Raw genomic sequence first — 23,247 nt, forward strand, 5'->3', positions numbered from 1 at the left:
GCCGCGCAGGCTCCTCCCCCCGGCGCCGCCAGCGAGCCCAGCCCGGACACCGACACCGACAGAGACACCACCCGTTTATTGCCCGCCGTCCCGGCGGCAGCGCCCCGGCCCTGCGGGGACCTGCCCGGGGCGGGGGGCCCAACGGTTCCACTGCGACTCGCACAGGAGGACGAGGGGGGACAGGGAAGGGTAAGCCCTGGCCGGGCAGGGGGGTGGGAGGTGGGGGCAGGAGGGGTCAGAGCATCCCCAGGAGACAAACACCAGCCCTGGTGCTCCCAGCCCCGCAGTGGGGGCCGGTGTCCCCCTCCCCAGGGGTGGCACGTGAACCCAGAGCAGCAGGGATGAGCTGCAGGCACTTTCCAGGAATCCCCCCCAGCCTTGAACTCCAGGCTGGGGGGGAGAAGGGGCTGCTCTAGCCCCAGGCAGAGGCACAGAGGAGCTGCGGAGGAGCCTGAACGAGGCAGGGGAGCGGGTCGGAGCTCGACAGGCTCCTCCGCAGCCGGAGAGCAGAGGGAAGCAGCCCCAGCCCACAGGGACCCCGGGGCCTGCAGGGACAGCAGCTCCCAGAAGGGGATGGCAGGGGACAGCAGGGGACAGCAAGCGCTGCATGACCCCCAGGGCTAGGGGCAGGGAGACATGCAGGACGGCGTCCCCTCCGCAGCAGGGTCCACCAGCCAGGACAGTACTCCCCAGCCGGTCCTTGACCCAGGATGGCTCCGTGCACCGGCTGGGGGACGCAGATCTCAACCTGGGAGGAAAGGAGCGGTGTTAGCACCCTGCCAGGCAACTGCCCCCCTCCCTGCCACCCTGGGCTCACTCACCTCAGAGCCGATGGCTCAGGCTGGTCACCTTGGCAGGATGTGTCACCGACCAGAAGTTGCGCCTGTTCTGCAGCTGCTGGAAGGAATTGAAGTGTCTCCTCCGCTCCCGCTTCATTTTTTTAATCTTCTTTACCTGTCCAGAGGCAGGAAGGCTCCTGGGGTCAGAGCGCAAAGTCCCCCGTCTCCCCCCACCCACCCCAGCCAGGACATGGCCAGCACCCACCTTCCCTCTGTCAAACTCCTCGTCCCACTCATCGATAACAGTCTCGCTCCGGGCCCACGCTGCGTCCCGAATGGCGTCCTGGCTGACAGCCGAGATCTCGCCCTCCCAGGTCAGGACTGCAGAGCAGCACGGTCAGCAGGGAGCACCACGCTGTGCATGCTGCACCCGCCTGCACAGGGCCCCTGGGGCAGCGGCAGCAGCCCCTCGCTCCAGCACCCCCAGCAGCCCCTCGGGCAGGCGCATCGGCCCACCTCCCAGAGCCCCACAGCTGTCTGCACCGGTGCTGGGGGCAGCTCAGGCCCTGGCAGAGCACAGAGGGCTCTGCCCACCTCCAGGCCTCGAGGCAGGGGAGCTGTGTGGCTGTTCGCCCACCCAGGTGAGCGGGGATTACCTTGTTTGCCATAAGCCTTGTCCAAGGAGTTCCTGAGCAGCTCTTCCACCACGCTGGACTCCTCCTGGCTCCTGGGTGCTGTGCCAGCCCCACGGCCGGGCTCAGGGCTCGGGGCAGTTGGGCAGGGCCCATACCCATCTCCAGCCTGGCTGTCCCAGGCACGTGCTGCCACTGCGGAAACAGGCGGGGTGAGAAGGCGGAGGGAGCAGAAGGGAGCTCCTGTGTCGCTCCATCCCCAAGGAAGGTCTTGCCCCAGGAGACATTGTCAGGATTTAACAAGGTCCTGATGGCCCATGGTCTTTGGTCATATTGGGGCCCCATCTTCACCCCTCAAGGGCCCATCCCCTCGAGTCTGGAGAGGAGCACACCCTCACCCAGGGTACAATCAGGCTGCTCTCCTGCACAGCGGCACACAGGCCTGCGGGCAGGCCAGCCAAGGACTGGGGTCAGGAGGACGGGCACCTCCAGGCAGTTGTGGGGACCAACAAGCACCAGGGACTGGACACCAGTGCTCTGAGGGGCTGTGTGGGCAGACGAGCAGCCGGCTCCAGGCAGGGTGGAGGCACATGGTCATACCTGGAGCGCTGTCTGCAGGGTGGATGCCGTTGGCAGCCGGCTGCTCCGAGGCTAGGCTGCTGAGGCTTTCCCTCCGCTTGCGCTTGCGGTGCTCGCTCTCTCCAGCCCCAGCCTCCACACTCCGCTGCTGCTTTGTCCTCCTGGGCTCCATCTCAGCCCTCCTAGAGCTGGGGAAAGCAGGAGGGGTCAGCTCGCTCTAACCAGACCAGAGGGGAAAGCGTTCGAGCTCCCTGCAGGGCAATGGGACGCAGGGACACCCGCACCCCAGCACTGGAACTTGGCGAGGGGTGAAACCACCCCCAGCAAGCCAGTGCTTCAGCTCGCTCCACGGCAAGGCTTGTCCCACCCACAGAAAGACACGAGGCACCCAACCACAGCCCAGGGAGCCTAACTTCAGGCAGAGCGGAGGTGCACAGGGCTCTCGCGTGACCCTAGCCCCTCACCTGCCCGAGGACAGTGTCCCAGAGCAGTGCTCTTCTGTCTCCTCCATTCTCCTCTTTTTCTTCTTCTTCTTCTTCTTGACTGGGGAGATGGGCTCCGTGTCCCGGTAAGTACTGGGGTCTGTCACTTGCTGCTTGGGCCGGCTCTCCAGGTCCTGACGGCCCGGGCCCTCCTGGCTACCGCTGGGACCCTTGCTTGCCACCTTCTTCCCCGTGAGGGACACCGAACCCTCCCGAGCAAGATTTTTCTTCTTCCTGGGGGGGCTGGAGACTTCATCCTTGCCCTTCACAGGTGGAGCATGAGGGCTGCTGTCTGCTCCATGATGATGCTTTCGCTGCTTCTTTTTGGAGGAACCAGGGGTGGTCTGGCTGGGCCCCCTCTCCCTGCTGCAGGGAGGAAGGTGGTGCGAAGGGTGGGCAGTGGAACCGTTGGTCAGGGGGGAGGCTGGGAGCCAAGGGGCTGAGTTGAGGATGAAGCTGAAGGTGGGCTTTTCAGGATTTGGCAGTTTGGGAGCAGATGAGGACAGCCTGAAGGACAGGAAAAGAGGCTGACATGATCTGAAAGCCAGGTCGGGAGCAGGAGCGCCTCTCTCCCTTCCCACCCCGAGGTGCACGAGCACAGCACCCAACTGCTACTGTCACGGCCACAAAGTCTGAATCAGACCCTACTCTCAGAGCAGCAGCTGCAAGCGCACAGTGACCCTGCAGCTGCCCAGCGCCAGCCACGCACAGGGCACACACTGTCCCACGGGGGATTAGCAAAGAGCGAGTGTTGCTGCAGCACATGCCGATGGTGAAGGTTACAAGGGAGACCTGGAGCAAGATCTAGACCAGGCTGGTGCCTCCTGATCCCACAGGACACTAATACGTGGTCAGAGCCTGCAAAGCTCCCTCACACCCTGTACCGACAGTCAGAGAATCTGCCCTGCTTCTAGGATCCAGAACAAGCACTGCCAGCCAGGAGAACAGGAGAGCTGGCTGCCAAAATCACCCTCTGAGCCAGCTGTGATGCCAGACAGCTGCCTCGTGGAGCACCCCACGGCTGCTACTGGCCTTGCTGCTGTGGTGCAGGAGCCTGGGAGCAATGGCACCGCTTACCTCGACTTGCCGAAAGGCCAGGGAGTGGAGTCGGGGTGGGTGGTGTTCGTGGGGTAGGTGTCAGCAAATTGTGGGTGAGGTTGTGCGTGGCGATCACTTCTGCTCGCCTTCCGCGGGGTGCTGCCCTGCAGTTATTGACATAAATAAAAACTTGGTGGTCTAAAGAAAAGAGGTTTCCGTGAGCCAAGAGGAGAAAATAAAAAGGGGAGCCCAGAGAAAGGGGAGGGGAACAGACACAGACGGGGGGAGGGAAGTGAGGGGTGGTAGAAGAAGAATCAGAAGTGTTTTCAGTTAGAAGCACAAAGGAAAAAAGGAAGGAAGGAAATTTAAAGAACAGAAACCCCAGCACACTGTCCTGCGCCCTGGCTGCACAGTGGCACGCCGAGGGCCAGTCCCACACTACTGCCCAGGGAGAAGGAAACTCTGCAGCCCTCCAGCTGCGGCGTCGCCTGCTCCCACTCGCCCCAGGGGACACGCTCCCCGAGAAGGCTGGTGAGACCGCTCTGCTGCAGGGGCTGGCACAGCCACCCCTCCGCCGAGCACGAAGGCAGAAGCCATTTCTCCTGCATCACTCAGCGATGTGAACAACAGCGGGGACCTGGCCCCACTCCCCAACCCAGAGGGAGGGCAGAGCCACTGCTACAGCCCTGGGCTGAGGGGGTCTCCCCACCCACTGCCGGCTTAGCAGGACACCCAACATTAGCTCTACCCTCACCCTCAACACAAGCCCCAGTTCAGAAGGCACAAGGCTCTTACTGAAGTCTCTGGGCAGATGCTCAGACTCACCTTTTTGGCGGAGAGTGCCAGCTTCTTGGCCGGTGGTGGTGACATGGTGCTGCTCAGCTCCAGAGCAGCGCTGGCCAACAGAGAGGATTTCAATTTTGCCGGCTTGGAGTCTTCAGGGGCAGCCAGCTCGGCGCCGGGGCCCTCAGCAAGGTCCGTGCCACAGTCTGTTTCCTGAGAGGTGCAGAAGCCGCCGGATTCGCTCTTGGCCTTCTGGGACACTTTGGCCAGCTTCCCCGCTGCACCGTGTGCTGGGCTGGCAGCACTGCTGCCGCAGGAGTCCTTCTCCAGCGTCCCGGCGTTCTCCCCACTGCCCCCGGGCTCCTGGCTCGGGCTGGGCTCCAGCGGCAGCTTGGGTGAGGTAGGTGGCTGCTTGCTCTCCCAGGAGCTCTGCTGGGGCAGCTCTGCTTTGGCCCCATTTGTGTTACTGGTGTCGCAGAAGCCCTGAGCTGCTCTGGGTGTGGGAGGCAGCTGCGGGAAGGAGAGCGGCTTCTTGGGCCTCCGGGCTGCATCATTGGGCAGCGCTGTGGACGCGTGGGTGGCTTTCAGGGGCAGTTTGGGTGATGGGAACCCAGCAGGCACCTTCGGCGGAGCAGTTCCATTCTGCAGCTTCGGCCCCATGCCAAACGTGCTGCGGGCCACAGGCACTCCAACCTCCTCCGGCCCCGGCAGCTTCTTTCCCGGCAGCGTGTCCGCTCTCTAGATACAGAGAGAGAGAAATTCAGCGAGGAGAGAATCCAAGGAGACAAGGATGCAGAGTGATCCTGCCCTCCCTGTCCCTCACAGAACCCTTGGCTCAGCAGGATCCCTCCTGCCCATTAGGAGCAGCGCGCCCACCTCTGCACGAAGCTGCAGCCACCCCCCCTCGCGGAGCAGGCAGAGGGGCAGCAGCTCCCGGGAGCACTGGCTGAGAGCAGCCCTCAGGACTCACCCGGCCCATCAGCGGTGAAGACAGGGGCCCGTTGGTCACGGTTTTCTTGACCTGATCAGAGATGCTGCCAGTGCGGCCAGGCAGGCTGGAGGCAGCTTTGGCAATGGACCCCTCTGAGCTCTTCCTGGGGCTGGGGATTCTGGTGAAGGCAGAGAAGCGCACGCATTAACTGCGAGGGTTTGTGCGACTGGAACGCTCTTGTCAGAAATGCACACAAGAAACAGGAGCCAGAGGCTCCGAGGAGGTGAGGTGCTCTTGATCTACAGCAAAACCATGACAAGGGGCTGGACCTCTCCCTGCCACCCTCCTCCGGGCCAGTGCACACACGTGGGCATTGGGGCTACTTGGACCAAGCTCCTTCCCACAGCCAGGCAGGTGCTGACAGCCCCGTCCCAAATGCTGAGAGCAGGGGACAGAGGGACTGGGGGACGCAGGGTGCTCTCACCTCAGGTAGAACAGCACATAGGCCTGCTGGTTGAGGACCACTTTGATGTTGCTGCAGCGGACCAGGTCATCATTCATTTGATACCACTGCCCATTGCTGGCCTGCAGAATGAGAGAGAACATGGTTGGGCTGTGTCCAGGGACTCTCCCGGCCTGAAAAGCAGCAGGAATGGCACCTGTCAGCAGAGCTCCTCTCCCCAAAACACCCACAGGTGACCCAGGGCCGGCAAAGGGACTTGGTAAGAGCAGACCCCCACACTTCCTGCGGCGGAGCACAGCCTGTAACCCCCATCCAGTGCTCCACACCATCCACATCTGCTGAGCACCCTCCTTTCTGTGCACACAGGGACCCACGAGCACCAAAGGGGGTGCCAAGAAAGCACCCGGGGCTCACCTTCACGTAGCAGTAGTAGTGCCCCGCGTGGCAGCTGTACCCAGAGTGCACCAGCACTGCATAGAGTCCATACATGACAGGATCCCCGTTGTTCTGAGACATGTAAGGGCGGATATTCAAGAACTCGGGGTACCCCACGTCCTGCGGGGAGAGGATGGCTCAGGAGCCTGTACAACAGACGCCTTTCTTGCTAGAGCAAGAGTAGCCCGGCTGTCCTACGAGTCCCATCTCTTAAGAGAGAGGGACCAGCTCTCCCGAGGCAAAGGGCATAGTGATGAAGATGCCAGGACGAAGCAATCTCCCACCGCACAGCCGGGGATAGGCTGCAGGCCTGCGGCAGAGCTCGCACTGCGCACCGGACCACCTCCCACCCTGCCCTGGGCAGCAGGGCTTCAGGCCAGGAGACAGCCCCAGCTCTGGATTGCAGAGCCCTCACCTTTGTGATTTTGCCTCCACCGAAGTTGGCAAAGCGCTTCAGCGAGAGCGTGAGAACATTGGAGGCTCGGTGGATGGTGAAGCGTTTACTGGCCGACACTTTCTTCTTGCATCTGCACAGGAAGATCTCGAGCTATTCGAGCTGTTCCACCTCCCAGGTGATTGCCAGCCCTCGCCAAGCGGCAAACCCCATGGCAATGACCCTGCTGACACCAGGCACTGCTCCAGGGCACCTGCTCACGGCCATGGCTGCTGGCCCAGGTCCTCCTCATGATAGGAGGGAGCTGAAGAGCGGCAGGCTTCATCGCAGGCTTCCATGGCCACGTACCTCACAGTTTAGCCATGGAGCAGGTAGAGAAGCCCTCCCGTATTGCAGCTTTCCACCTGCCTCCCACCAGCACACCAGCGGGCCCCCTCCCGCCTGCAGCCCCACACACTCACTTGGCACACATGTAGGCATTCTCCCCGCCCAGCACATCCGACTTCACAAACAGCTCCAGTGCCCGCACTATGTTTGCGGCTTGCTGCAAGGACAGAGGAGAGGTCAGGGCACGAGCAGCCTGTCCACACAACAGCCCAGCTCCCTGCCAAGACGCTGGCCCCAAGAGATAACACAAGCACAACGCCACAGACTACACCAACCCCGTGAGCCTACCACCAGCTTGGCATTGGCCAGCATGCCACAAGGGATGGCTGCACTGTCCCCCCCCCACGGAGACTCAACAGAGGAGTTGTGGCTCATGCTCAGGCAACGGGCACTGCTCTGCCAGACAGAGAAGGCAGCGCAACAACAGAAGCTGCCTCCCTCTTGCCTGCACCATGCCTTGACCCTGGCAGGTCAAGAGCTTTGAAAGTAGTAACGGTGCAGTTGCAGGAACATCCCCCATGAGAGCCGAGCTCCTCCCCATCCCCGACTCTGCCGCCATACCCTGATCTCCAGCGCCAGGTCCAGGTAAGGATCATAGGTGTCCGAGACCGTCTTGCACACTGAGCACTTCACTGCAAAAGAAAGAGCAATGGGTGCGCCCCGGCACCACACCTGCGCCCACCACCACCCTGGCACAGCACAGGCACCCGCAGTATTCCCCCTCTTCACGTTTGGGCTCTGGGATGTGAGCGCCAGGATTCACAGCCTGGCAAGGAGGAAGGCTGGCAATTCCACTACGTGCTGGGACAGCAAGCGTTGCTAGATAGCTGGCAACACAGGCTCCTTTGCTGGAGCTGGGGACCCACAGCCAACAGCTTTTTCCATTGCCACAACAGGGGTCATGACCCACAGGCATCACAAGACCAACCAGCTGCAGCTCTGGATAGTTTACACACGCCTAGCAACCTTCCCAAGATTTTTACTGCACAGCTCTCAGGGAAAGAGCAGCTCTGAGAGTCACAGGCCTGGGACCCAACAGCCAGCACTCACCACGGGACCGCAGGTAACCGCCAAAGATCTGGTGGACCAGCGTCGTGGCCTGGGTCTGGCGATCCAACCTAGAGACAGCAGCACCGGATCTCACACCGCCCTCCACAACGGACACCCCCACGGGCCACCGCTGGGTCCTCAGGACACCTCCCCTGCGCGCTCTGGCCAGCGGATGGGCTGCAGAGCTCTGGGAGCAGCGGGAAGTCACAGCCTCTGCCCGTCTGCTCTCCCAGTGTCGGAGCTCAGGGGGTGGCACCAGGCTCCGATGTGCACCTTCCTCCAGAAAGAGCAGAAACTCCTGGCTGGAGCTCAGAGCTGGGCACTGCAGACAGAGGCAATGCAGACTTCCCGGGATCGAGGGCCTGGGGAAAAGCTGCTCAGCCACAGAGCTGGAGCTGAACTAGCAAGCATGCCTAGATTCCCAGCAACTGGGACAGGATCCAAACCCACAGCAGCCTCAGGACTTGGGGACAGGACCACAGCTATGCTGGGGTGGAGATGTCAGGAGAAGGGAAAAGGCAGACAACAGCCCAGAGCTGTGTCACAGAGGGGCAGAGGGCTGGGCCATCCACCCGAGGCCCCTGGAGTCAGTACCTCCCTCTATGAGCCAGACCTGAGGGACACATTCACCCCACAGCCCCCTCCCGTGGGCACAGGGGACCAGCAAGGGGACAGTGGAGAAGAGCAGTGACGGGCCATCAGAGGCCCCACATACTTGGTACAGCCATTCAGGCAGGCCTTCTGCATGGCATCAATGGTGTAACGCAGGAACTCGTGCGCGTCCTCCTGATTGCCGAACCGGATGTGCTGGGCAATCTCTGCAGGAGAGGGAGGAATCAGCCCCAGCACCTGCTGCAACAGAAACAAGCCCCCCCCACCTCGGGGCAGCGACTTCAGGGTTTGAGCCCCCTCAACCCAAACCAGATGTCAGACTCATGCTGGCCACAGGGGAAGCCCCGCACAGCCCATGAAGTCATCAGCCCCTGGCAGGGTCAGTGAGTCATCTCAGCAGAGCCATCTGCCAAGACCTGCCCCTATCTCAAAGGTTTTGCTCCTGCCTTAGTCACTGCTCTCCTGCACGGGCTACGGGAGGGAAGGGGAGGGCAACCATCCTTACTCTTGAGGTCTCGGATGAAGGACACTGGCTTTATTGCGTTGCCGCTGTTGGCAAAAGCCTGGATCATGTGGTTCTGCATAACGCACATCATGCAAAATCCTCCTTGGTGACCTAGAGCAGGAGAGAAGACAGGACGTTGGGGACAAACACAGGAGAGACGGAGGCAGAACAGGGGAGAGCGGATCTCTGGCCCAACACAGCTCAGCCACTCTCAGTTTTCCCTACGAGCTCTGTGCTACTGTACAGCTACCTCTGGGGCATCCCGGGTACCCAGGGACCAGCACACGCCACCCTGGCTGGCACAGCCCCAGTGACAGTACCAGCCACCGCAAGCCCCCAGACAACACAGCATCCACATGGATGGGAACCAGGTCACAGGTACTTGCTGGAGGAGCCCACAGGTCGGCCCTGAGGAGCAGATCCCACTGGAGCCCTATGGATGGGGCTGCGAGCCCCATGTGCTCACCTTGATCACAGCTTGGAGCAGTGCCCACTGGGTTCCCTTCCAAAGCCACCCATCAACAGCACTGCCTGCCTGTGGGCAGCCTTCTGCCCTGCCCTCAGGGAGTCCCCATAGGCAGGGGCTGTTTGGGACCCCCAGCTCAGCCTCCAGGAAAGCAGCAGATCCCCTTGGACCCATCTTAGTCCTGGCTACGCCCAGCAGAGACAAAGCCTCCCCAGAAATAAGGATGCAGAGCTTGGGAACACTGCTACGGCCAGGAAAAGCGAGTCATATGCAGGAATGACCGCTCGATGGAGAAAGGGGCAGGAGGGAGCTGAGAAGGCGCATCCTGACACCCGCGCAGCCCTCGCCAGAGCCACGCGCAGAGGTGCTGAGCGCAGCACTGGGAGCAGGACATGCGGGCGCTCCTGCTCCCCGCCGAGCCGGCCCTCCCCACTCACAGGTGCGGCTGTGCTCCTTGGAGAGCAGGTAGTTGGCGAGCGGTGGGGTGTAGGTCAGGCACTGCACTGTGGAGTTGAGGAAGCAGGTGTTCCCCAGGTTCTGCAGCCCAGCGCCGATCCGGTAGATCCGTTCCCACTTCATGGAGAGGCGCTCCACGGGGAAGAGCACCTTCTGGGGCGCGGGGACCCCATCCCCCAGACCGCTCGGGGCATGGCTGCCACCTGCGAGGAGAGGGGTGCTGAGCCGCGGGGGTGCGTAACGTGGGGAGGGCCCCCCTCGGCCCCTCAACCTACCCTGCTTGCCGGGCGCTCCCTCCTCAGGGCCGCGGTGGCGGCCGGTGGCCTCGGCGCGGGGGTTGAGCAGCACGTACTTGCCCCGCAGCAGCTCCAGGTGCCCGGAGACGCCGCGGCTGGCGGGCTCGAACTCGATCTTCTGCAGCAGCACCTTCTTGGCGGAGGCGGCCAGCAACCGGCCCAGCTCCCCTTCCTCGCCCGCCTCCCGCCGACCCGGCTTCAGCGCCTCCTTCAGCTTCTCCACGATCGGCATGGCGGGGCCCGGAGGCCCCGGCTGCGGGGAGGGGGCTGCCGGTCGGGCGGGGGCGCCGGGCGGTTCCGCTACCGCTGCGGGGCCGCGCGTTGCCGGGGCAACGGGTCGCGGCCTAGGCCCGCCCGCAGGCCCCTGCCCCTGCCCCCGTCCGCGGGGCCTAGGCCCACGGCACGGCCCCCGCCGCCGCGGGCACCGCGCCGCCCGCCCGCCGCAGCCCGCGACCTTGAGCGCCGCCGCCACGTACGGCCTGCCCGGTACCGACGCCCCGCCGCGCCCGCCCCACGGCAACCCCGCGGACAGGGTAGGGGGGGAGGGAAAGGGAAGGGAGAGGAGAGGAGGGCGGCGCGATGCGGAGCGCGGGCCCCGGCGCCGCCGGGCCCACCCGGTGCCGTCCCGCCCGGCCGCACTCACCACCATCCGGGTCCCCGCCGCCACGCGCACGTGTCGCCGCCGGAGCGAGGAGGAGGAGTCGTCGCCGCCGGAGCGAGGAGGAGGAGGAGGAGCCGCCGCCGCCAGCTGCTTCCGCGCCCGGCCCGCGAGGGGGCAGTGCCAACGCCGGACACGCCCCCCACTGTTGACGACAGCCCGGGGGCGGAGCTACGTCCGGGGGCGGGGCCACGCGGGGCGGGGCCGGTTGGGCGGGGCCGCGGCTCCATGGTTGTGCGCAGGCGCGCGGCCCCGCAGCGGGGGCGGCCCCGATCCGGACCCCGCCCCCCGCCCCCGTTCTTCCCGTTCCCGTCCCCGTTGTTGCCCTTCCCCGCCGCGGTCGGCGCTGCCGGGAGTGGCTGAGAGCGGCCCCTCCCTTCGCCGCCCTGTTCGTTGCCCGGCGGATCCGGGCTGTCACTCCCGCGGGATCCCGCCCGGTGCCCCGGGGGCACCGGCCGCTCGTCCCCCGCCGCCGGCGCAGCCTCCCCACCCCCGCCCGGAGCCGGTATGAGCCCGGCGGCTGGCGAGGAGAGAGAGAAATTAGAGCACAGGGAGCACAGAGGCGGTGGGAAACAAGTGGCGATATTGACTGACAGACAGATACCAGCGACAGCAGCAGCGGGTACAACCATACAGAAAGCGAACGGGAGTCGTATATGGGATTGATTAGAGGTTGGGGTTTTTTTTTTCTTTTTCTTTCTTTTTAATTTTTCTCTTTAATATGTTGAAATGGCCCAGACTGGTCCAGTACGACATCTTAAACCTCCCAGGGACGCACAGCATGAAAACGCCCCCGGAGCAGGGCTGCGGGGATGGTTCCCGGCACGCTCCCCAGGGCTGCGGGACGGGGCGGCGGGCGCACCGGAGCTCCGCGGCACACGCCGGTGCCGCTGCGACCTGGGAATGGCTCAGAGAAAGCGGGGCCCGAGGTCTGTGGGAGGATTCCCTGGAGGGGACGGGTTTTCCTGCGGCTGTGCCAGGTGCCGGCCTCCATCCCTGCCGTGGCAGAGCAGGGAGTGGGACTGGCCGGGATGCTGCAGCGCTGCCAAAGGCCAGGGCTCGGCTCAGCAAACAGCTGCACGAGGCGATGGTAAACACCCTGCACCGTGCCGCCGGGGCTCCTGGGGACCTGCTCCTGCCTCGGGTGCCCTGCCGGGGGGGAATGCCCTGCCAAGCCCCGCTGCCTGCCAAGGCCGGTGGGGCTGAGCCCATCGGCGGTGGCAGAAGGGTCTGGCAGCAGCTTTCCACCCATCCAGGGGTTTGCGGTGGACCCCCGTGCAATGCTGGGGAAGGTGGTGAGTGCCGTGCTCACCTCTGCGTCCCCATGGGGCAAGAAGCATGTGGAGAAAGGGGCAGCAGCACCCAGGTGCATGCAGGGGGGTCACCCCAGCCATGCGCCCCTCTGGCTTTTTGGGACATGGCGCCTGCGCAGGAGCCATCCAGCCCTCTTGCACAGAGACGGGGCTCTGACGCACGGTAAAGCCCCGCCAAGCCCGGGCCTGGCGAGCTGTGCCCTTCCTGCACCCCAAAGGGACGGACAAGCAGTGGGTGGGGAGGGGGGTGGGGGGTCCCTGGTGCTGGAGGGTGTCTGGGGATGCTGTGGTGGGGAGGGCTGTCTGGCAGGAGCTGCTGGGGCGGTTGCCTCGCGGCAGGGGCACTGGTAGACCTGCTACGCAGACGGGGCAGCTCCCGCCACTCACGAGGGCTCCATTCCTTCTGGGGCGCCAGGGCTGAGCGTGGCCGGGCAGGGACGTGGCCCTGGTGGGGGGGGTCCCCCTGCGCCCCACTCAGCCCTGCCACTGGCATGGCCGCGGGCTGCCAGGTGCCTGCGACGGAGCGGGTCCCCGTCCCTGCCCCCCGCACGCATGTGGCAGGCGCCGCAGCCCAGGGGCCCCCGCAACCGAGCGGATTTTCATGCTGTCTCCAGGAATTGATATCAGCGTGGACCAGTCTAACATCTCGCAGGTTTTTTTCTACTGGCTACTGGAATGCGCTCGTTTGGCTTAGGGGTCCTCGATGTCGAGAAACTCTTGCTTGGGGGGGGCCATGCCGCGGTACCAGGCGCACGAGCCGTCGCTCCTCTTGATGCAAGCGTAGTGCTTCGCCTGCCGCCCGTCCACGTTGTTCTTCTCCATCGCCCAGTCTGTCCAGAGACACTCGTCCGAGGAAGAGACGAAGCAGGGGATGGAGAGGCAGCGCGAGATCTGCGCACAACAGAGACCGTCACCCACCACCCCCGGGGTGGAACGCTGGGGCGGGGGGAAGCAGCACAGGGCGGCTGGGGCTGGTGGTCCAGCTCTGGACCAGGGACGCCAGGCTGCCCCATCCCAGCAAGGCGCAGCAGGGATGTGATCCCGATGCAGGGGGACTGAGGGGACCCCTGGGTATGGGTACCAGGGCTGGCCTTGGTTCCCAGCCAGGGAGAGCCAGAGGCTCGGCAGCCCTTCCCGTATCCCCGGCTGTGTGCTGTGCCCCCTGCACAGCATCATCCCTGAAGGACGGGGAAGAGCATCCGACTGCGGAGCCTGCGCCCACCTCGAGGCTGCAGACCCCCCCGCGGTGGGGGGAGCTGCCCGTGCTCACCTTGCACTCGCAGCCCATCTGGTACCGCTGGTTTAGGCTCTTCTTCTGGGTCGGGCTCAGCGAGTCCCAGGTGGAGACCAAGTCGCAGAGCGTGATGTGCATCTTGCCGTTGCCCTCTGACTTGCCTGGGGAGAGGCCACACCGACCGCTCAGAGGGACCCCCCAACCCCTGGGACCCGACCTTGACTTGGGGTGCCGGGGGCTCAGCCGGGCCTGGGGGGCTGGAGGCTGCTGCAATCCGTCCCCGCCCGCCATGCACTGTCCCCACAGCCCCAGGGAGCAGAGGCTTGTCCCCCAGCTGCCCCTGCCACAGCCCGGGGCTACCAAACACGGCCAGGACACAGCCGGGGGGGCCACCGAGGGCTGGTGGTGGGAGCCAGGGGGGCGCTATGCACAGGGAGCGGGCACGCAGGCGTCTTGGGAGGCATATCTCAGGGCCAGCCCTGCCACCAACGTCCCCCAAGAGCCCTCCCTCATGGCCACCCACCTGCGATGAGATATTCCTTCTTCCCGCCGGTGTCCAGCAGCCGGCCGCACACGGCAGTGGACGGAGCCGTGTAGATGAACTCTATGTCCTTGTCAGGGCCCTTAAACATCTGGAGAGAAGGAGCAGGAGTGAGCAGCTGGCGCAGAGGCTGCCCCGTCCCCCCCGGTCTCCTGCCCCAATGTGCCTCGTTACCTTGATCTGCTTGATTTCATACTGGATTCGTTTGATCGGATTCCCATATATATCGTTCCCCGAATCCACCTCTTTCGCAGAGACGGCTTTTGCTCGGATCACTGCAACGGAGAGACGTCGAGGTCAGCGGGGGTGGCTGGGGACCAGAGGCGCTGCCGGGTGGGACGGTCCCACTCAGCCCCCCCATCCCACAGGGGCTCCCACCTTCGCGCAGGGCTGGCTGCCCGCAGCGAACCCCCCGTCCCCCCTGCAGACACCCAGCTGCCCGTGGACCTGGCTGTCATGTGCTGTCCCCAAAGGGACAGGGCTTTGGCATGCACAGGACGGCGACGGGCAGTGTTGCAGCAGTGCCTTCACGGCGGGTGATAAGGGAAAGTCACCCCAGGATTGCCCGGCCCCACTGCCACCAGCCGTGCTGGACCAGTCACCCTTGGCCAGCACTGGCTCGGTCCCTGCCCAGCCCCTGCTGGACTCATGGGCACAGGTTGGCCCTGCCCGGGCTCGTGCCTGTCACCCAGATGGCACTGAGACAGCTAAAACCTGCCAGCAGCGTCCTGGGAGCACCGCACTATTTGCCCACTGTCATTAATTAAACCAGTCTCTGATGAGGGTCCCAGCCAAGTGCCCGCGTGGCCTGGCAGGGCTGGAGGAGAAAAGGGCAGAGGGAGCTGTTTGGAGGGTCACCTTTGGGTGCAGAGGGAGGCAGGAGCCGTGTCCCCATGGCACCATCCCACCAAGTGCCCCCACAGGCAGCCCGTGGCGGGGTACCCGTCCCCACCAGGTCCTCGTGCCCTGCAGCCCCCTCCCAGAGCGGCCAGGCCAGGGAACCCACCCAGCCCCTCCAGACCTCCACCCTGGGGGAGCGGGGGTCCTGGGGTCAGGCTGCCTTTGCCCCCCGCAGCCGGAGCAGGGGGTCCCCATCCCACCACGGAGGGGTCCTGGCTGCCACGGGGTGATGCTCTGGCTGCCGGCTCCCTGCCAGACCCCCAGCGACTGCGCGCGGAGCCTCACACCGTGCAGGCGCAGAAACCGCATCCTCCGGGGGCCGCGGGGCGTCGCTTCCTGCCCTCGCTGCCTGCGAAAATAACCCGGGGCCGCCGAGGGCTGGGGCAGCAGAAAAACACGTCCTGGTGAGGGGAGGCAGCGAGCTCCCCAGCCGACAGCCCCATGTGGCCCGGCCAAAGGCAAGAGCACCCCCGGCTCTGCGCAGCCCCGGTGCCGTCCCAGTGCTGGGTGCCAAGGGACAAGGTCGGGTGCCCCACGGCCAGCGAGGCCGCAGCGCCCCGGAGCCTGGGGACAGCTCTGCCCTGGAAGGGTCCCTGCGGTCACGCTGCCAGCGCAGCCCGGGGACACAGAGCAGCACGTGAGCGCTCGGCACGTGGCAGTGACCTGCGGGGCGGCCGGGGCGAGCAGGGCAGGCAGGCGGCAGGCAGCCAGCTCACCCTTACTCACCGGCTCAGGACACGGTGGGCTGGTTGGGTGCCACGCTGTGCAGGTCGCAGCCGCGTGTGGTAGCTGCAGCCCCTCAGGCGTGCAGGGTCTGGGTCCCTGCGCCGAGACCTGCGGCTCGCTGCCCTGCCTGGCTCCCTCCGATGGCGTGGGGATGGGAGCTCCCGGCCGGCCCCAGGCAGCACCGGGGACACTGATGGCGCTGGGGACAGTGACAGCCCCAAAGCCGCAGCTCCTGCTCAGCATCCTCACAGCTGGGGAGGGGGCCTGGCTGCAGGGCAGGGGCTCGCAGGGCTCCCCCATCCCTCGGGGGCACCCCTGGCCCTGCCAGCCCCGCTCCCCGGGCATGCCTTGGGGTGGGGAACGGGGAGCTGTGCTTTGGCCAGGGGGGCAGGAGGGCAAGCGCCAGCCAAGCTGGGGACATGGCTTGTCTCCCCCACCAAAAGGTGCTGGGGTGGGAGCAGCCGGGGGCTGCCCGCCAGCCTGGCACAGACACGCTTGCCTTCTTTTGCCTGGCCCAGCAAGGAGAGGGAATCTGACCGCACTCTATAAATACCACGGGGGCACGCAGATGGGCTATTTGAGCTGAAGGTCGGCGGGGCACTGCCCCACGTGGGTACCAGTAAGTGCCGACTGAGTTTAGTCTGGAGAAGGTGGCCACCAGCACGACCAGGGGCCAGACTCCCCAAAACAGCCGCTCCCATCAATGTGGCACTCGCTCGGGGCAGGGAGGTGGATGCAACATCTGCTGCTACCAGGGCTGCACGGAGGGCTTTCCCGGCCATGCTCCCTCCCCCGGGGAAGGGCCCGGCCCCCTGGGCACACTGGCAGCACAGCAGCAGCGAGGCCACGCGGGACGCCCCACGCTCCTTGCCCGGAGCAGGGCGAGCCCCTCGGCATGGCCCCTGCCCGGGGCTGGAGGAGCTCTGCTCAGCGAGCGCCGGCTCCGTCCCTGCCAGCAGCGCGCCTGGGTTACGGCAGGCAGGGCTGCCCCTCACCCCCGACCCCGCGTCCTCCCGCGTCCCCCTGCGCTGCTCCGCACCCGACTGCGGCGCAACTTGGGTGCATTCAAGCTGGAGAGCCGCGCGCCGACTCCGTCCCTGCGGCTCCAGGCGCGGGGAATGGTTACTGGTTCAGTGGGCTCCAGCCTTTTCCATTCACGTGCTGATGAATCACTTGACAAAAATGCAGCCCAATTCTAGGCGGATTTGTTCTGAACAGTGCGGCTTTGTGGAGGGGACGGCTGCGCTGCGCTTTCCCCGCCAAGACCCCAGCGGAGCAGCCAAGCTGCTCTGCACCAGCCAGGAACCGGAGCGGCGAGGAGGGCGTGCTGCAGGGACGGCGGAGGGGAGTCCTGCAGGAGAGCCCGGCTGAGATCCCCGGGACGAGGAGGCAGGGCTAAGGGACGGAGAAAACCCCCGGGTGCCCAAGGACCAGCAGCCGGACCTCCCCAAATGCCAATGCCCCATTGGCTGTGTCACCCACCGCTCCTGCCACTGGTCTGGACAGCCACCAGCCGCGGGAGCCTGGACCGTTGGTGAAGCTCTCCCGGCACCCGGGGTGCACGGCACGCACAACGCGCCATCAGCACCGGATGACCGAGTCTGACCAGGACAATGCTGGAAATGCACCTTCCCCAGGCAGGACGAGCTGTGGCAAGAAGATGCACCGTGGAGCAACCCTGTCCCGGCAGGGTGGGAGCCCCACCGGTGACAAGCCCTGTGCTGGCCCCCAGCGCTGCACGTGCAGGCACCCCGTAATGAGGACCCCGGACCCCTCTGGGGGCAGACCCCTGCAAGGCAGCTGGTCCCCTCACTGCCCTCTGCCACCAGGGTCAGTCCCACCGCCTTGGCAGTGCAGGGGGCTTCACCACCATGCCGGAGCTGCCGGCTGGCAATTCCCTGCCTCCGCACTGGGAGAAACGCCAGCGTTTGCCTTCACCTCTGCACAGAAGCTGCTGCATGAGCAGTGATGCGCTCACAGCCGGGGCCTCTGGAGACCCCTGTCCCCTGCCCACCGAGCAGGGCTGCCCCCTGCTCCTGCTGCCTTGGGGGACTCGGGGCTGGGGCCAGTTCCAAGGGCTTTCAATAGCCCCCCACACACCTTGCTGCAGCTGCCTCGGCACGGCCCATGGCCGCCTCCCAGCCCCGCTCCTCGCTGCCCGTCCTGCCTGTGGCGGGATGCAGGAACAGGCAGAAGGGCCGGCAGGGAGAGGGGCATCTGCCCCTGGCTGCAGAGGGATGGGGGCCACGGGGAGCTGGTGGGACATGGTGACTTCCCACCCTGACCAGCCGGGGCTGCCTGCGGCTGAGGAGTCCAGGGCATCCCGCAGCAGAGCGGTCCCAATGCCACGGCGGGCAGCGGGGCCACCAGGAAGGGCCCCATGCTGGGGCCCGGCCGACCCCACGCTGCTCCCCAAAGCAGGCGAGGAGCACGCGACCAACTGTGACAGAGACGGGGGCAAACAGAGTCACCCAGAGCCACAAACCCACCAGGACGTCTCTCTGGACTTGCCAGCTGGCAGGATGCCGTCCTCCTCAACGCCTGCTGCGCCGCTGCCCCAGCTCGAGGGCTGCACCCCGTGTTTCTGGCTGCTGAGCTGGGGGTTCCTGCTGCGGACCGTTGCCATCGCAGCAGGAGTGGGCAGCCAGTGGGGAGATGCTGCGAGACCCAGGTTCTCCCTGGGGAGGAGGAAAGGGAGTCTGGAAGCGGTGACCTGCCCTGGCGAGACCTGCCAAGAGGGGAAGCTGCGTGGGTGCTGCCCTGCAGCCGGGGTGGATCCTGCCATCGCCCCCCGCCAGCTCAGGGGGAAGCTGCTGAAAGTGCCCGCCTGTGTGTGCCCCACGGGCAGAGGGGCTGCACGAGGAGCCTCGGCCCACAGACTCCCCTCCTGGCCAGAGATGTGCCGAATGGCCACCCCTTCCTCCGCCATCCAACCCCAGTCCCCACCGTGCGGCCCCGCCAGCACCCACCCGCGGCCGCCCGGGAAGCGCCGGTGCCCACAGACCGCGGGGGCTGCTGCCGGGCTGAATGGCCAGGGAACAAAGCTCCCTTCTCCGGGGCTGCTGGCAGCCGGCTGAGCGAAGGGGCCGCCTGCCAGTGCCAGCACTGCCCGCCCCGCACCACCACCCGTCCCCGCACTGGGGGCAGCCCCAGGGTCACTCCAGCCCTGCCTGAGGCCAGTGGAGATGGAGAGCCGGCAAACGCCCCCGGGAGGGACTCAGCCCCAGCCCTGCCTGGCACATGGGCAGCAACCAGCGCCCGGGTGCCTGCCCGCACCCCGGCAGCCGCAGGGGCAGCAGAGCAGGGCACCCCCGTCCCGGCACAGCAGCGGGGTGGTTTTGGGGATGCCGGAGGGATGTGGCACTGAGCACGGCAGCCCCACAGGGAGAAGCAGCGGAGGTCACGGGGGCTCCCCGGTGCACGGCAGCGTCCGTGGGGAGGGGGGAGGCAGCGCCCGGGCGCCAGGCCCCGCTCGCCGCCGGCCTGCGCGGGAGCCATGGGTTGTGCGCTGCCATGGCTGCCTGCGTCATTCCAGCCCTCTGACGGGAGCGGGACGGGGCCCAATCAGCGGCGGCACCAGCAGTCAGCCCACGGCCCCTCTGCGCCAGCCGCACGGGAAGGGCTGCGACCACCGGAGCTCGGCAGGGCGGCACTGGGGACCCACAGGGCTCAGCAGGGCCCCCCGGGCAGCCGCGCTCCCCCCGCAGGGGCTGCTCCCACCTCTCTCCCCAAACCCTCAACCCTGCCCGGTCCCTGCTGTCCCTCCCCTGCTTCCACACTCTCTGCACCCCATCCCGAGGAACAGAGCGCTGGGACTACTGGGATCGGTGCAAAGATGCCAGGGGCCACATCGAAGGTGCCCCCGTCCTGGGAGGCACACTGAGCCCCTGCTCTCCACTGCTCCATCGGCCCCTCCTGGCACTGGCACTGCCACACAAGGCCAAAGCCATGGCTGTGCCCAGAAGAGCTGAGCATCACCTCCCTCACCCCCGACATTCCCACGCTGCTCCAGAGGACACCAAGCAGAAGCCCCTGCAGCCCCTGGCCTGGCCACATCCTCGGCATCTCCCGACAGCTGAGCATCTCCCATGGCTGAGTGGCCTCAGCAGACACAGAGTGGCCCTTGGCCTCCATTGCCCGGGCATGGCCCCGGCAGAGGAATGGCAGATGGGGTAGCCCTGAGCCCTTGGGCCCTGCAGAAACTCACTGCCCATCTCATGGGCCAGGAAGCGCAAGCTGGCCAGGTCCCTTGGACCAAGTCGCCAGCTCTGGTGATGTGACCCCCAGCCCCTCCGGCACCCCATGCCCAAGGCAGACCCGCATCCGCCTCCCCCTGCCCCACCTGGAAATGCAGCCCTCCAGCTGCTCCAGTCCCGCTCCGTGACACAGAGCGGAGCCTCATCTGGCTGCAGCGGCATGAGTGAGGGCAGAGTGGCCGTGGGGAGGCACAGACGATCGTGGCAGGCACACCCTATGCCATGGAGCAAGGATCCCAGCACCCACACTCACACAGCTTCCCCCTGCCGAGTGATGAATGCGAGCCCTGCAGCTTGTTGGCTACCCTGGGTGCACCAGGCACCGCAGGGCATCAGCCACCTCCAAGCCACCACATCTCCACCGAGGGCCCAGTCTGGACACAGGCCACTCCACCCCAGCAGGACCCAGCACCCCAGGCTCTCCCTGGGCTCCGTGCGCCCACAGGGATGGAGCTGGCGGAGGAGCCTCCCAGCCCCAGAGATCATCCAGGGGCAAGACAAGAAGCACCAAGAAGGGCAGGGATCACAGGATGCAGGAACGGATCCATGTTGTCTGGGAAGAGAAGGCTGGGGAGCTCGTCCCAGGATGAACCCTGCTCCCCCCAGCCCAGCACTGTCCCCACCTCGGGTCACACAAGACCAGACCAATCCAGACCAGCCGTGCAGGGGACTCAGGCTGGGAGCCAGGAGGTGCCAGCGCTGCGGGCAGCGCAGCCCGGGAGGATGCTGCCTCCACAGGACAGGTTCCAGATGCCCGCAGGACAAGCACCTGCGGAGGGCAGCGGGGCAGCCCCGTGCTGCCCGGCCACGCTGCGCCCTCCCGGGGCAGGGCTGAGACAGCCGGGGCTGCCGAGACAGACGGTGACTCAGCAGCTGAGTCAGGGCTGAGCCGGCACCCCAGGACGGACAGTGAGTCACGAGTGCCCCGGAAAGCTGAGCTCTGCGACAGCATGACGGGAAGCCACAGTCCCACTCCTGGAGCGGGCCCGGGGGATCCCGTGCTCCAGAGGCACCGGCTTGACCAACAGCTCCGAAAATTCAGTGCTCCATTTTGTCTAGAAACCTCCCTGTTCTCAATCTGCTTCACAGCATGCTGTGCCCAGCAGCAAGGCCAGGCAGCGCCGGGTACACGAGGGAGCAGCCAGATACCGAGGGAGTTACTCCCACGGAGAAGAAACGCCAGGATCTGGGTGTGGAAGGGGTGAGGGGAGCCTGGGAATCCGTCAGGAGCATCCTGGCTCCCGAGCAGGGCATGGGGCAGGGCCGTCCAGAGGTTGGGGCTGCCTAAGTGTTTGGGAATGTTACCTCTCCAGCTGAGCCTGGGAACAGCCCCGCAAAGGAGACTGTCAGGAACTGGGGCTGGTCTGTTTATTTAATATGTTAAAATTTAATAAGGGCATTATTCATAGAAAGAGGAATCCAGATCCCGGCGCTGCCAAGCCCTCCCTTTCAGCAGCATCCAAGCCGAACAAAGTGGGACGGGGGAGAGGAAATGCCTGGAAATAAGGAGCAGACGGGAGGTGACCGAGCCCGACGGCCGGCCCTACCGGGCTGGGTGCCGCTGCCGTGCGGGAGGCGGCCGCGCTCGGAGGGCCCCGGCCTCCCCTGGAGCCGCCCGCTCCCCGCGCTGCCACGTCCCACCGCGGCTCCACCGGAGCTGCGAGGGGCCGGGTTCGCCCGCGGGGCCGGGGCTGCGCGGCGGGGACCCGGCCCGGCCCCCGCCCGGGGAGCTCCGCCGGGCGCGGCCGCGAGGGTCCCCCCGGGACGGCGGGAGGAGGGACGGACACACCCCGGGCGGACGGAGGCACCGGCCGCGCCCGACCGCGCATCTGCTCCCGCCGACACACCCCCGGGGCCGGCCGGGGCGCGGAGCCCGCAGCGCACCGCACCGCGCCGCGCCGGCTGCGGGCAGGTGCCGGGGAACGGGGCGGCTCTGCCCGCTCCCTGCCCGCCCGCTCCGCGCCAACTTTCCGTCCCTTCCCCCGCCGGGAAGTTCGCGCGGGCCACTGGGGCCACCGGGGCTACCGGAACCGCCGCCGGGGCTGCGGGGCCCCGCGGGGACAAAGCGCGGGGGGGCGGCGGGCGGCGCTCACCTACGTCGGCGTTGCAGAAGGCCTGTTGCGGGTGGATGGGCGAGCAGCTGCAGGCGTCGGCCGGGCGGGCCCTTCCGAGCAGCAGCACGGCCAGCCAGGCCAGCAGGCTGGGCAGCGCGGCGGGCATCTTGCGGCGGGGCTGCGGGCTCGGCCACCCGCCCGGGAAAAGCCGCGGCCACCGCCCGGCCCGGCCGAGCCGCCGCCGGAAAGTTGGGGGGCCGGCAGCCGCGGCCCCTGCGCGGCGTTGCGGACGCTGCTGCGGCCGCTGCTCCGCTGCCTTCTATGGAGGTGTTTTCTTCCTTCCCCGGCTGCCGCTCAGCCTCGCTTTTTAATGTGCTCCGGGGATTTGCTGCTCCTCCTCTGCATGGCGCCGGGCCAGCCGCCTGCTCCCGCCCCTCCGCAGGATGCGGCTCCGCGCTCGCCTCCCCCGGCCCGGCCCGGCCCGGCCCGGCCCGGCCCCCGCCGCCGGCACCGGCCGCCCCCGCCCCGGGACCCACCGCCCCCTCGCCCGGGCGGGCGCTGGCGGCAGCGGGAGGGGAAGGCGGCGGGGGCTGGCACCGGAGCCCGGCCCCGGCCTGCGCCCAGCAGAGCGGGGAGCTGCAGGGGAGGGCTGCGATTATGTCTGTGCCCAAGCATTTCCTCTCCGGCTCCTCCGGCTCAGCTCATCCCACCGCTCCCGTCCCCTCGCCTTCTCCCTCCTCCGCATCCACCGCACGGCCGGGCGATGGCCGCGCTCACCCGGGGGTCCCGCACCGCTGTGCCGTGCCCACGGCCCTTGGCCTGCAACCACCGGCCCTGAAGCGCGTTTCCAAAAACCCCACCTCGTCCCTGTCCTGGCTGCATCACCGCGGAGGGTGTCAGGATGCTGCCGGTCACACCGTACCTGTACTCCAGCAGCATGAGCGAAGCGGGCAAAGAGCCCAGCTCTGCCTCCGGGCACGGACACGGCTCCGGAGCACGGCAGAGCCAGGTGCTGCGGGCACACGCTGGTGGTGACAGCCAGCACCGCGGCCACACAACCCGCTCCTGAGCCAGCCTCTGGCCACAGAACTGTCCTGCCACGGCTACTCATGTTTGAAGGAGGTGTCAGGGCTGCTTGCCCTTTAGGATGAGAAGAAGCAGCGGAAACGTGGGCAGCCGAACCCGCTCCAAGCCCTGCTTGAGCCTGCAGGGAACCTGTGGGAGGTGGCTGCATTCACGCTGATGGGATGCTGGATGAAACCTGAAGACAGAACTCC

The 23,247-nt window shown here is 66.4% G+C and overlaps 2 protein-coding genes across 3 annotated transcripts; both read right to left on the minus strand.

Annotated features, from left to right (window-relative positions):
• Positions 1-68: 68 nt before the first annotated feature.
• Positions 69-11,054, minus strand: USP36 (ubiquitin specific peptidase 36). 2 transcript variants are annotated; one of them, XM_054221928.1, is made up of 20 exons: positions 10,932-11,054; positions 10,268-10,541; positions 9,974-10,195; positions 9,071-9,181; positions 8,669-8,771; positions 7,954-8,021; positions 7,465-7,535; positions 6,978-7,060; positions 6,538-6,649; positions 6,102-6,242; positions 5,709-5,809; positions 5,264-5,402; positions 4,336-5,031; positions 3,550-3,674; positions 2,455-2,979; positions 2,012-2,178; positions 1,436-1,606; positions 1,045-1,160; positions 822-954; positions 69-748 (listed from the first exon to the last, which is right to left on the minus strand). In XM_054221928.1, exons 1-19 carry the CDS (start codon positions 10,935-10,937, stop codon positions 823-825), a joined length of 3,363 nt encoding a protein of 1,120 aa, XP_054077903.1. In that variant the 5' UTR covers positions 10,938-11,054; the 3' UTR covers positions 69-748; position 822. The 2 variants fall into 2 exon arrangements, with proteins under 2 accessions (XP_054077903.1, XP_054077904.1); XM_054221929.1 differs by having other exon boundaries at positions 10,935-11,043.
• Positions 11,055-11,625: 571 nt separating this feature from the next.
• On the minus strand, positions 11,626-22,365 carry TIMP2 (TIMP metallopeptidase inhibitor 2). The gene is made up of 5 exons (XM_054221889.1): positions 22,010-22,365; positions 14,209-14,309; positions 14,017-14,125; positions 13,530-13,654; positions 11,626-13,150 (listed from the first exon to the last, which is right to left on the minus strand). The coding sequence occupies exons 1-5, from the start codon at positions 22,134-22,136 to the stop codon at positions 12,950-12,952; spliced, it is 663 nt and encodes a 220-aa protein (XP_054077864.1). The 5' UTR covers positions 22,137-22,365; the 3' UTR covers positions 11,626-12,949.
• Positions 22,366-23,247: the final 882 nt, after the last annotated feature.

This window comes from Rissa tridactyla, chromosome 15 (assembly GCF_028500815.1).
Source record: "Rissa tridactyla isolate bRisTri1 chromosome 15, bRisTri1.patW.cur.20221130, whole genome shotgun sequence".
NCBI classification, from domain to species: domain Eukaryota; kingdom Metazoa; phylum Chordata; class Aves; order Charadriiformes; family Laridae; genus Rissa; species Rissa tridactyla.